Genomic DNA, 13644 nt, shown 5'->3' with positions numbered 1-13644 from the left:
TGATGCGAAAGTAACTCTACCTTTGTACAGACAGACAGGTAGAGTTCTTCGTATAACGCAATCATATTTTACTTAGAATATAGAAGACGAATGTTTTTTATATCTGTAATAATATATTATCATGAATCTGTAGCTGTCGATGACATTGTCAACTGACGAGTGTCATATTTGTTTGACGTTTAAACTAATATTGTAGTTTGTTTTGTAGATTTAGTTTAGTTTACCAGTAATTCTACTTTAATTTACCTATAAAATATACGTAAAATTGAAGAAAGTTTGGTTTAAATGTGTATATGTTTATTTTAATTTGAATATAACTTAGTTTTACATAGTTTTGTAAGAATGGCAGAAAATAATTCAGATAAAAATATTAAATGTCCGAAAAAACGACGTCTTATTAATTTAAGATCTCTTCGAATGTCTTTAAAATACAGGCCTGAAATCTTAAATTTAATATTAAAAATGCGACACTGCATTAAAAAGAAAAATACCCTTATAAAATCTCTAAAAGAGCAACTGGAAAAGGTATAGTTCATAGCTTCTTAGCTACTTTGAATTTTTTATTGGACGAATCTCATATATATTTTTTTAAATCATGTATAATTATAACACACACACACATGCAATTTATAGGTTAAAACAAGTAAAAATAAATTATTCACAAATGAGGAACAATCAAAAATTTCGAAAACTGTACAAGCACAATCTACTGGTCGAAAAGAAAAGAAATACGTTAAAGAAGCTACAGATAGTAAAAGTGAAGAACCCGCAGCATGGATTACTCAGAGCAATGGAAAAAGTGAAAAAAGTATTGCAGAGCAAGTTAAAGAAGTAGCTCAGAGTGCTCTCCAAGACACCGGTATGGTGTATGTGGAGTCTGCTGGAATGTACTATGACTATAAAACTGGGTATTATTATAATACTGTGAGTCACCTAAACATACATGAATGATATGTGTAAATGTTAATGCTATTATTTAAGTATTATATACATACTAACAAAATCTATACTATACCAATCAATGTTAATTCCATTCTTTGCTAATGATTTATTGTATAGAAATCTTTATGAATTAATCATTAATTTTATTTATAGGATCTTGGACTCTACTATCATACAGATACAGGGTGTTACTACTATTATTCTAATGAAAAACAAACATTTGTGTTCCATTCATATCCTGATAAAAGTGCTGAGAATAAATCTCTGATCGCTCACGAGAAGAAGAAAGCAAAGAAACACAAAAAGGTGGGAGAAACTTATATGTTACAAATTGATTTAAATTAAATTTGATAAAACTCTTTCGGCTTTACCTATAAATATTTGAAAGACAAGGCAGTGAAGTGAAGAAGACAGCATTGTTAAACTATAAACAGTTCTTCATTCAAATGTCAAATCAATGATAGACTATGAGAATCAGTTTTAAAGTAAACAATGTTTATAAGTAAGGCTGTTTGAGATTACATATATGTAAAATATATAATCCTCTATAATGAAATATTGTCATGTATTGCTTGTTTCCAAATATATTTTCTTCTTTCAGGCAACTAAAACTGATGATGTTGAAAACCTGACCAAACAATTCACTCAGGTTTCACTCCGAGGCGCAACTGCCTTAGGTAAATAGAATGCTCACAAGTTGCTTCCAAATACCAACATCTGAAATGTTATATTACAGGAAAAGGAAGAAGATGGAAGCAAACCAAAACGCAAGAAAACTTCTAGAGATTCGAAAAAGAAGAAACAGGGAACAAATGAAAATGAAATTACAGAAGCTAACAGAGACATTGATGAAAAAGAAGTTGTGAATGATATAGAGAATGTAGCTGCAGAAGAGTTAGAAGACGGAGAGTGCAGTGACACTTCTAGTGAATTGTCTGATGCAGGATCAGATGCAAGTACATCTACTGCTAGTGATGATGGTAAATGGGGAATACAATACAGCCATGAATATATTATAAAAATTGAATTGAACCAAACTATGCCTGTACTTATCAATACAAAAACAAACCTGTCTAAATTTAATCGAATAAACATCTATATTTCCAATATGATAATATAATAAGGATTGTAGATTCAGATGGATTATTTTTAATTTTATTACAAGGATTTAATATAAAACAAATAAAGAATTGCTTATTCTATTGAATAAATATTTAAATGTTACTATGCATTTTGCATTGTTTTTTTTTTTCAGTTTAAACTGATAATATTTGAAATAATTCATTTCCAGAATCAGTCGCCAAGCACCACCCACCATGCATGAGAGTTATCGTAAGGGAGACAAACTTACCTAAACTGAAAGTTGGCAGTTTGTATCTCATAACTAAAGATGGCGGCACTATTGGCAGAGAAGGGGATCATCATTCTATAGTTATAAGGGATCACAATGTGTCACGGGTCAGTATTGACCTTTATAATAATACAAGAATATGTAATTTACGATTGCCATATCAACAGTCTAAATTTAAAGCATGTGAATAAAATGCTGCTTTTGTAATAATTTTAATTTTGATATAAGTTTTATGTAAATTGGTTCAGTAGTTTTTTCAGTTAGGCATTACAAAATATGTACCTACTGTTGTTTCTTATCTTTTTTTATATAGATTTAAATAGCTGTCTCATATGAATTTCGTATATTTGCTTCTATTTACTAATTTTTCAACAGTTAGATTATATCTAAAGATAATATATATTTTTTTAAATATATATAGTTGATCTTCACTCTAATGATTTATATTAAAAATCTTAGTAGATAACTTCTATAGTAAAGATACATAATTGTCTCCTAATCCTACTCAAGTAGAAATCGAAAAGTTTTCCGGCATGCTTATAAGTGCTAATCACGAAAAATTTTACGGACATAATTATTTATATAATACGGACGGAAAGTAATTGCGGACGTTACGTCAAAGACAGTTTATGTGTCAATAAATAAAGTGCAATCAAATCCCTGGATACATTCATACTTAGCTCGATAGAATGTCAATTGAATCACCATCCATATTAGGACGTTAAATCAAAAAGTTCTTTGATATTCATAAGTAAAAAATGACATAAATTAATTTTAATTCAATACATTTACAATAATATTTTTTTTTTCATTTTCCAGAATCACTTAGACATCAACTATGATATGGATAAAAGAATGTATTTGGCGATTGACTTAGGTTCAAAGAATGGTACAATTATTAATGGTATTCGTATCTCAGAAAGTCAAGAAAGAAGCAGTCCTGTGGAAGTAATTATATCTTTACTTTTTTTACTTAAATATATATTATTTTTATTTCAAACTATTGAAGCTTGCAAGCAAGCAAGCAAATGGGCCACCTGATGGTAAGTGGTCACCACCTCCCATAGACAACGGCGTTGTAAGAAATATTAACCATTTCTTACTTCACCAATGCGCCAACCAACCTTGGGAACTAAGATGTTACGTCCCTTGTGCCTGTAGTTACACTGGCTCACTCATCCTTCAAACCGGAACACAACAATACTGAGTACTGCTGTTTGGCAGTAGAATATCTGATGAATGGGTGGTACCTACCCAGACGGGTTTGCACAAAGCTCTACCACCAAATATTCAAGTTTGTATGGAAATACGAACTCTCAGTGGAAGTATGTTAAAATGAAATTATTTGAAAATGAATTAACCACTTTATGGCCTTGGGTTTTGAATTTTTCTATTACAGTATTCTATAATGATATACTACTACTAAAACAAATTTTATAGATAGTTCATGGGAGTACAATACAATTGGGTGAAACGAAATTACTTTGTCACATTCACGCTGGAAACGATACGTGTGGCCATTGTGAACCGGGCCTTATAATGGAAAGTAAGTATACACGGTGTTACTTTTATTTAAGTGTCACATTGCAAGTTCAAAAATAAGGTTATCATTCTCGCTTAAAATTATGTGTGTATTAGGAATTATCTACGAAAAAAAGGCTGAGTTGGCCCAGTGGTTAGAACGCGTGCATCTTAACTGATGATTTCGGGTTCAACCCCAGGCAGACACCACTGAATTTTCATGTGCTTAATTTGTGTTTATAATTCATCTCGTGCTCGGCGGTGAAGGAAAACATCGTGAGGAAACCTGCTTGTGTCTAATTTCAACGAAATTCTGCCACATGTGTATTCCGCCAACACGCATTGGGGCAGCGTGGTGAAATATGTTCCAAACCTTCTCCTCAAAGGGAGAGGAGGCCTTTAGCCCAGCAGTGAGAAAATTTACAGGCTACTAATTCTAAAAAAAAACCACGAAAAAAGCATAGCTAATAGGTATTCATTTTTAAATATCATAGTGATCATTCATATACACGCAATAATACTTGAAAGCATAATTAGATATTTATTTAGTTTAATTATCTTTTCGTTCTGGTTTTCTTCTATAATTTTTTGTAAGATTATCAGAAAATCGCGATGAAATTAATATAGACTTTGATTTAATTATTCAACATTTCAATTTGTCTGAGTAGTTACTAGTAACAATAAGAAGCAATATTCTGATATCAATTATGTTATAATTCTGATATAATTCTGGGTGCAATTCCACCTTATAATGTAAATTAATGGAATATTCTAGAATCGTACAAAAATGTACTGGCCTTGTAAATCTTTTGTTTAATAGCAACATTTTACTATTGTTTTATCTCTACACATAAAACAAAGTTTTCGTTTCCCGCTGTCTGCAAGCTTAGATCTTTCAAATTACGCAATTTTAATGCGGTTTTCATAAATAAAAAGTCATTCAATCGGTCATAAAATCGGTTTATATGCATATCACAATAGAGAAAAGCCGAGAATTTCTACTTTCCTTATTGTTTTTTTTTTCTCAATGTAAATTTGTATATAGTAGACCCTTTATTCTACCATGTGAAGCCTTTTGACTAGAATAGTTGTAGCTTATTTAACCGCGCTGATCTAACGCGGTTTAACTATAGAGATGTTTTATCTACACAGCTCAAGAAAAAGAAAAAGTCGCCTACACACGTACGTGCAGCGTCCAGAAACAACACCAACTGGAACTTGCGAGGCTGAAGAACAAATACGCGCCGAAACCCTTAGCGATAGAGGAGACCGCGTACAACGATAGAGCACAAGCGAGACGAGAAAAGGTCGGCTCCTCGCATCACTCCGAGAAGACTCAGAGCAGCGATATTAACACGTAAGAATATTATCTTCTAAATTTTGGTATTGACGTTTCGTTTGTGAGTGACTTGGTTTTATCTCATGCGAAACGGTCATAATATTTTAGATGTAATTGTTGGCGACGCATTGACCTTGTAAGAAACAGTTATTATAGTTTAGTCAATATCTATGAATAGTAAACTTATCTCAATCGATGGCAGTCTATGGTACATACATAACATATTAGTTTTAAATAATGTTTACAATATAGAAATATATGACTTGGTTCTAGGGCTTTGTCTAAACCTGTCTAGTAGGTACTCTCTCTATGTATTCGAGCCAAGCAGTAATACTGTGTTGTGTTCCGGTTTGAAGGCTTGGTTAGCCTGTGTAACTACAGACACGAAGGAAATAAAATTTCCCACATTGTCAGTGAGACAATGTCTATAGGCAGATTCGACTACTTACCATTAGATGGTCAATTTGCTCGGTCTCCTACCCATGCAATTAATAAAAATCTATTTTGTTTTGTATTTCGTAAGCGCAGATAATTATTTATTATAGTTAACTAATGGACTATGTTTTTTCAATATGGCGGTTATCATACGCCTTTTTATGTATTTTGTGTACGTTTACCTGGCAGGGGCATTTCTGGATAAGTTACTACTACACGCCAATACTATGTAATTTGCAGTGCTTTAAAGACTGGAAGCTATTACTAACACAAACTATATAAAAACTTAAAACGCGTAAATGTCTCATGCGATAACAATCTTACTGGGCCAAGCAGAACACCTACCATCAGAGGTACTCCTGCTTATAATATGTCAATATATTTGTGTGTATATACGCCAAGATACTGTTAGTATATAATATATAAAAAATGTAATACGCCCTTCGAGGTATTTATCACGAAAATTGTAGTCTTTAGAGGTCATTAGAGTCCCGAGCATTTGAAACATAAGAATTAATTACCAAAAACCTAATCGAACGTCAACTTTAACATATGTGTTCATCCTAAAGTGTTAAAAAAACATTTTCCATCATAACAATTTGCATAATCGCTTCCGAAAGCGCCGCTAATGCAAAATTAAATCGGCCACTTTATATTTATGACAGGTTTATAGCAGCAGAGAACAAAGGCTTCAAGTTGCTGGAGAAAATGGGCTGGTCGAAGGGCGAAGGACTCGGCAAGGACAGCCAAGGGGACAGGGAGCCGGTGAGTTAAATATACGTTGTAATCTATCATTATACTCTGTGACTTTAACGTCAAAAATCTTTATATAGATTAGAAGTCTCCTCGTCTGTTTATTGCGGATGAATGTAATGACTGAAAAAGAACAATTCTATATTTTTTTAATTTTTATTGATTTAGGATTTTTTCAATTATTTTTTTTAACCCGTTTTATTGCACATTTAATGTATTATATACTTTAATAATTGATAATGTAATTTATTAATTTAATTGGAGTTTAAATATTACATATTTTTACTTTTATTTAATAAAGTAAATCTTATTGAATACTGAAGACATTGCTAACATATTCTTAACTACTTAGCAATGTTTTAGTTCAACCGGCAATCTCGACTCCATGCTCGATTCTCATACTAAAAATCTTATATAATATCACCATATAGCCGAAGAGAAATACTAGCAGTCCTCCGCAGCTATAACCACGTTCAATGATTTATATAATAAGTAAATTAACCAGGTGCGTCTCGTCCAATAAAATGGTCGTCAGATTGGCTGACCTTTATATAATATACTTCTCTGCTCCTTAGACTAGCGAGAATATGTCTTTACGTTCAATAAACGGGCTAATGCGAAAATATATTATCAAACCGGACTACAAGTTTCCGATATTATCGTAAAAAATATACATATTCTCCAGCTTTATAACATTCGTATAGATAACTAAAGCCGGAATAACTTAAGAGCTCATCTCTGTAACGATAGTTACGTATCTTAATACGTCCTATGCACAAGCGAAACCGGGTCTCTCGACTAGATCGAGATAAAGTCGTCCATCATTTGACAACCGTTGAGAAAAACTAACGCGATGAATTATTATATCTCCATTATGGTTCGACATGACTAATTAGTTCACCTGAATAATATATTTAATGTTCGCGCAAAAAATTTGAACAAAAAATTTTGTGGAAAATCGCGCGTCGGATTGGTGCGATTAGGGTTCTGTCGTCACCGATGGAACAAATTATTGGTATTTGGAACTTAATAATGATTTCGTCATAAAATCGAAATTTCTTTTTTAAATAATAATAATGTCTCCAGACGACAGGAGACATCAAAGCTATCTAATAAATACCGAATATTTAACTTACTCTTATTAATTTATTAAAATGTTTTTGAATGAAAAGTTATGCGTATAAGGCTGTATAAGTAGATTTTGGATTTCAACCTCGGGTCGGACTAAAGAGCCAAGAAATTATCAAGTAGGTTAGTACTGTGTCTCAGTTAACATAAAAATCCGTTGGTTCTGCGATCTCTTTCGGTCTGTTCGAATTATCAGGAGAGGTTACATTTGTGCAGGTTACATTATTTTGCGCAGATGATTTTCGAGATGACAGGAATGACTCTGACCAAAATCTGTCAAGAACACATCATCATCATAGTTATTAATTTACGTCAATTATTGAGACTATTTCTGATTGAGTATTCGTTTTAATTTGACTGTTTTAGTTTCTTTCAAATACAAATGCTTCGTAATATAAAGGGTTACAAAATGATTACGAAAATATGTTTGGCGTGTTTTATTATAAATATCCGTCGGCAAAAAACGTCGACGTAATTATAAACATTAATTTCGATTTAAGTCATTTTGCATATTTATGTATTTTTAACGATTGTATTGAAAATACATTCATTTTAATGTAATTGATTTATAAATACTACAATTATTTTATCTTTATCCACGAGACCCTAAAAGTTTTTTATTATTTTCTGTAATAACTGGCCGTCTGTAGGTCAGCCGGGCGTGGGCCTACCTGCCCATTTAAAACAATTTGCTTATTTTTTTTTTTCGATGTTTCGCATTAGAGTCCGGGCGAATGACGGTCTGCCATTAACTTGTGTCCAGACGGTGACGTTAAGGGTACGCTTACTCTCAGTTTTTATGTTATTTGGAATTTGACAGAGCTAAAGGAATCATATTTAATGTTAAAATAAAATAATAGTTTATAGAGTGTAATTAAATTATTTTTAATTTTGCTTGTAAAATACATAAATACACATATATGACTATTGAAACTAGAAGAAAACATTTGGCTCTTATTACACAACGCCGTTATAAACGATTTAGACTCACATGTCGCAGATTTTCATCAGACACAACCAAGTTACCTTACGATGTTTTTTGTCACCGCCGAGCAAGACTTCATACATGAAAATTCAGTGTTATATATCCGAGCTTGAACCCGCCATCTTCGGTTAAGATTCACATATTACTTACCACTGTACAATCTCAGCTCTCATTTCATATATTAAATATAAATAATTCAACAGACGAGAATGTTCATTTAAACAAAAAACAGATAACTCCATAAATATTCAAGTTAAGTCAGCTCAGCCAAACCCTCGCTAATCTGTACAGTACAAATGGCTATATTACTTTGATAAACAGCCTCAACAATGCCGCAGTAACTCGCTGACATACAAATCAGCACTCATATCATGAGTCCTTAATGTTACCGATAACATCTCTAGTGAAGGGAATGAGTAATGTTTACTTCGTTTGATGTTTAATCTGTACATGAGGGAATCACATACCTATTTATAATATAACTAGCAAATCCGGCAACGCAGTGTTACCTGTATAATACATTAAAATTTAAAGCGTTGTATTTTATTCATTTGTGAATTAACCGTAATTTTACATTTAATAGATTTGAGTCGTCTCTCTAATATGTATATATCTTAACGCTAAGGCATCGTTCGGCGCCGTTAATTCGTCTGACATTGCAAAATAGGGCTTTGTGCAAGCCCGTCTGGGTACCACCCACTCGTCAGATATTCTACCGCCAAATAACAGTACTCTGTATTGTTGTGTTCCAGCTAGAAGGGTGAGTGAGCCTGTGTAATCATTGGCACAAGGGACATAACATCTTAGTTCCCAAGGTTGGTGGCGCATAGGTGATGTAAAGAATATTTCTTACAGCGCCTTTGTCTATGGGATGGGCGATGGTCAGGACTTACCATCAGGTGGCCCATATGCTCGTCCGCCAACCAATTCCATAAAAAAAAAACATTTTTTTTTTTGTAAAATTGCATATGTCCAGTGTCCATCCTGAAATCCGATGTATAGTTTTAGAGATTATCTCTAACTTAACATTAAAATCTATAATAAATACTGTATTATCTGTTTAAAACAAAAGCAAATGATAAAAAAAGGAATAGTTGCGACTTGAATGCGACGAGGTCACACCGAAATGACAATTTAAATTGCTAAGATATTGTTCTACTGCAATAATTTATTTAACGACAAACAGTTTGTGTATTATGTTGAAAAATATCGAAATTAAAAAGTATTTAAATAGTGTTAGCGTTATTGTAATTATGGTAATTAATTATCAATATTATAAATCTTTATTGTACATATCAATTTAGTTCGTTAGTCTCGCAATTTTTCCATTAAAAAAATATCGCTTTTATTGTTCCGATACAATGACATGATACTTAAATAAAAACGAATCGATCAGCCTTAAAACAAATCATCCAATTTCATTCATATTTATGGACACTGAACTAATAACATAATGATGCAAAATTTATTTCATACAAAAAAAAAAACATAATTCTTCCTAAGATAGATGCTCTATTTTCTAAGACTTCGGATTTCCTGTACTGTACTAATTAAAAAAAATACTGACTAATTATTTTTCGTGTGTTCTGTATGTATTTATATATTACTTATAGATAGATTACTCGTAATAATTTTTCAGTAGAACACAATGAGCGCACAGCTGCATAATAATATCTTGAATCGTCTCACCGTTGTGGGTTCAGACGCAATTTAGTCATTTGTCGCACGTCAGGGATCAGGGCTGTCATTATTGCAATCATTCGAATTGTCTCGATCTATCATCATCGATACGTATCTGTAATTATTAGGTATTACATCGAGCGAATAAAGCGATCAGAGCTCGTTAGGTAACATTTTTCAAATGTTGAGGATGCATTTTTAATACACACCAATCCCCAATGATTGAAACGGAAGAGAGGTTATGTGCAAGAAAAATTCTTAAATTATATGCTATACATGTAATTGGTATGTTTTTTTTTAAATATTGACAAGTAAGTGATTTATATAATTTTGGTACCGTAAGAAATATAACTCTTGCTCAATTAGACTGGATCACTTACTATTTGAACTGGAACAAAACATTACAAAGTATTATAGTGTGTTACTAGAAGAATTGGTGAGCAAGTGGTACTCACCCTAGCAGATAGTACACTACCATCTAGTATATGTACCACCTCCGTTGATGATGGCATCTCGACACCTGGTTGCCTTGCGTTTTCTAAGGTATTCAAATTTTTAATATTAAACGAAGATTTATTTTGTAATTCCAAAACTCTTAAAAGTCCAATGCCATTCATAATTACACTATGTTCAGCGTGTTCATATTTTCAACATGAACTATATATGGCACACTTAATATCTGTGTTAAGAATCTGTATTTAATGTATTACAGACACCGTCTTTGTTTAGCCATTGGCGTCTTCGTTTCTATACTTGTATGTAATTATGCTCATTAGTTCTGCGTCTGCTCAGCGCCAAATAGATGTACTCAGTTGCTGTAGGCCATACTCCATTTTGCAGAGATTTTCGATGCGATACTGATAATAGGGCTTTGTGCATGCCCTTTTTGATAAATGCCAATAAATTTTTGTTCTTCCTCAAACATCAATAATTAATTATTTTTTATCGAAAAAAAATCTGGCCACAGGTTGACCGACAATAATAAAAAAATAGAAAACAGTTATTTGAAGATAAACAGGGCTTGAGTCCTTAAACATTGATCGCTAAAATAGTATCAATGAAGTACTTAAAAGAAGGAATAGGCGCAGACAATAAAAAGCGTTATCAGATCCACGGAAGCACAAGGAAACAAAATTAGGTTGCCAGTATAACGAATAGTTTTGCTCCACACATTATTTACAAATTGTCAGAACTTTCAAATGACTCTAAATATAAACCAATCCTAAAATCCTTGACAGTAAGCTAATCTTTGGTTTGTTTGCATTGATCTTCACGTTTTCATATTATTAACGATTTTCACTTAAGGTTATATGAATATTGTCAAGCTCTTTCAATTCCACGTGTTTTTAATGTATAGTCAATGGATTGTGTCAAGTGTTCTTTACATTTCCTGTCATTTGAAAGGTCGACGACTCTAGGTAACTTTTCATAGTGACAATATCTATGTACTACAGTGTCAACAAAGCGACCGCCCCTCAAAACCACTCCGCCTTTCTGTTGTAAATAAAAAAATAAGAAAAACACACACTTTGATTTATCATTTGTACGGGTACGTGTTACATTACGACACATATGTTACATAATAATTCTGAATATTTAAATGTTACTGTTAAAAAGTAACCGTTATTTCATGAGTAGCCTAATATTTTGAGAGTTTATTAAAATAAAACGGTATAACATTAGCGTATATACTATTAATACGGAATGAAGAAAAATCTGGGATTCTCATTTGTCTTTAATAAAACCAATGCTGGTTCTACGTTATTTGTACGGGCTGATTTTTCAATCAATCTCCTGTTAAACTTTTCTCAGAAAAATAATATAAACATTACAATAGATTAATAAAGTGTTATAAAGGTAAAATTAAGAATTTTAGTAAATTTGGTGGTTGGAGAAATCGTTCCACAATTAATAAAATGAATGCCATAATTTTCAAACCGACTCGTAAAAAATACTTTGTTTAGTCCATACTTTGTTTGCAACAGAGTCAGCACCGCTGTTTACATTATAAGCTACTTTTAGATCACACGGTAAAATGTGGCATGTTGTCAATCGTGACCCGTCTAGTTGGTGTATCATCTACTCTGTTCAGACTATAATTATTAACAAGTAATACTTTCCATATCTTGTAACGTAAATCAGCATGTGTGCTGTGTTTCGTCTTGTCTTCTTTATATATATAATATTATTTTCTTTGGTTTTGAAAATTACTTACCATATGACTATGTTGTGACCCTGTACTTAAGAAGGTGCATTTATGCTTCGAGCAATATCCAAACTAATTTATTTCGTGCATATACAACTTCCCTAATCAAGACGGGCCACTACAACAAAGTTACATTTTGGGTTCGTCCAAAAAGTGCCAGCACGTGGAGCGCGCACAACGAACTCCGTGAACGTCTGTTACTGTAGCAGTTGCAGGAGCTCGGAGCACTATTACTTTTCGAACATACTGTATCACATATCACTTTACACGCTCACGTTACGTTCAAACTTTGCCTAACTTATCGAACATTGCTTTATCATATTGATGCTTATATTCTGCTAACATATAACAGAGAGAAGATATCAAATTCCTAGTGCGCGCATTGCAACGTTCATCTTGACGTATTCACTGATGTAATGCTCGTCTGATACATGTCAATTGATTTTTTTTTAATTACCTTGTAAATCAAAGCGTAACCGTATACGAGGGAGATACCCTCGTTGCATCCGATGCCGAGAAGCTGTAAGGAATCTGCACAGATTGCGGTCACGCGCTCACACGCGCAATCGACTGCTTGCTTATACTAATACGCGGTACGTTCTTAGTTGTATGTAAAATATAAAATTGGAATGATTAAATAATGGTTTTAATCTATTCATTTATAAATAAAACCTTTTTGTTTTGCTGAGTAATTCGTTTATATGCACTCAATTACACATCGTAGCTCATATTTGATGAAACTTTGTCTGTCTTGGAATACCAAGGGAGTGATAGAAGCGTATTGCAATATAATTTGCCAACCTGGGGCCATAAATAGTTTGAACAGTAAATCAAACAAACGAGCTGAATGTTTATTTAATGTTCTTCGTTGTTTTTGATTCAATTTGATCAACCCTATGTAATCGTGAGCAACATTGTTGTAGAACACGATTTACACATCATATTTCATCGACCAATGAGGTATGGACCGCGGTTGTATTATGTGTCATTAGTGTACACTCGGCCACATGCACTAACAACTTCTACCCACCAAGTCATAAGGCTTAAACTTGAATGTCAATATATAAATGTCGTGGTACACCGTACTTACTTGAGCTGATTATAAGTAATTTATGCTTGAGATTAGATGTCGGTGATTTGATCAGAGCCACACGTGTTTTTACTCTTGCGGTTAACATCAGATCGGATTCACGTTGATGAAGTTATAATAAAAACTCGTTATAAATTAAGTACGTAGCGATAATATCTATTCCATTAGTGACATATAATTTATACCTTTATTAGAAAAAAAATACTTTTCAATG

At 32.7% G+C, this 13644-nt stretch overlaps 1 protein-coding gene across 3 annotated transcripts in view; it reads left to right on the top strand.

Moving 5' to 3' along the window:
- The first annotated feature begins 231 nt into the window (after positions 1-231).
- The window catches only part of LOC125070324 (angiogenic factor with G patch and FHA domains 1), a 34869-nt gene continuing 21456 nt past the window's right edge, over positions 232-13644 (top strand). The window contains exons 1-10 of one of the 3 annotated variants that reach the window (XM_047680136.1): positions 232-525; positions 634-924; positions 1096-1248; positions 1544-1591; positions 1679-1922; positions 2234-2400; positions 3113-3241; positions 3734-3839; positions 4967-5171; positions 6254-6353. In XM_047680136.1, coding sequence (XP_047536092.1) covers positions 343-525; positions 634-924; positions 1096-1248; positions 1544-1591; positions 1679-1922; positions 2234-2400; positions 3113-3241; positions 3734-3839; positions 4967-5171; positions 6254-6353 — 1626 coding nt within the window. In that variant the 5' untranslated portion in view covers positions 232-342. Of the gene's footprint in view, positions 526-633; positions 925-1095; positions 1249-1543; positions 1620-1678; positions 1923-2233; positions 2401-3112; positions 3242-3733; positions 3840-4966; positions 5172-6253; positions 6354-13644 lie in introns of all 3 variants that reach the window. The other 2 variants (XM_047680137.1, XM_047680138.1) reach the window with 2 other exon arrangements.

Source organism: Vanessa atalanta, chromosome 17, assembly GCF_905147765.1.
Source record: "Vanessa atalanta chromosome 17, ilVanAtal1.2, whole genome shotgun sequence".
Lineage (NCBI taxonomy): Eukaryota > Metazoa > Arthropoda > Insecta > Lepidoptera > Nymphalidae > Vanessa > Vanessa atalanta.
Note: the sequence above shows the minus strand (reverse complement) of the source record. Positions and strands in the feature narration are given on the sequence as shown.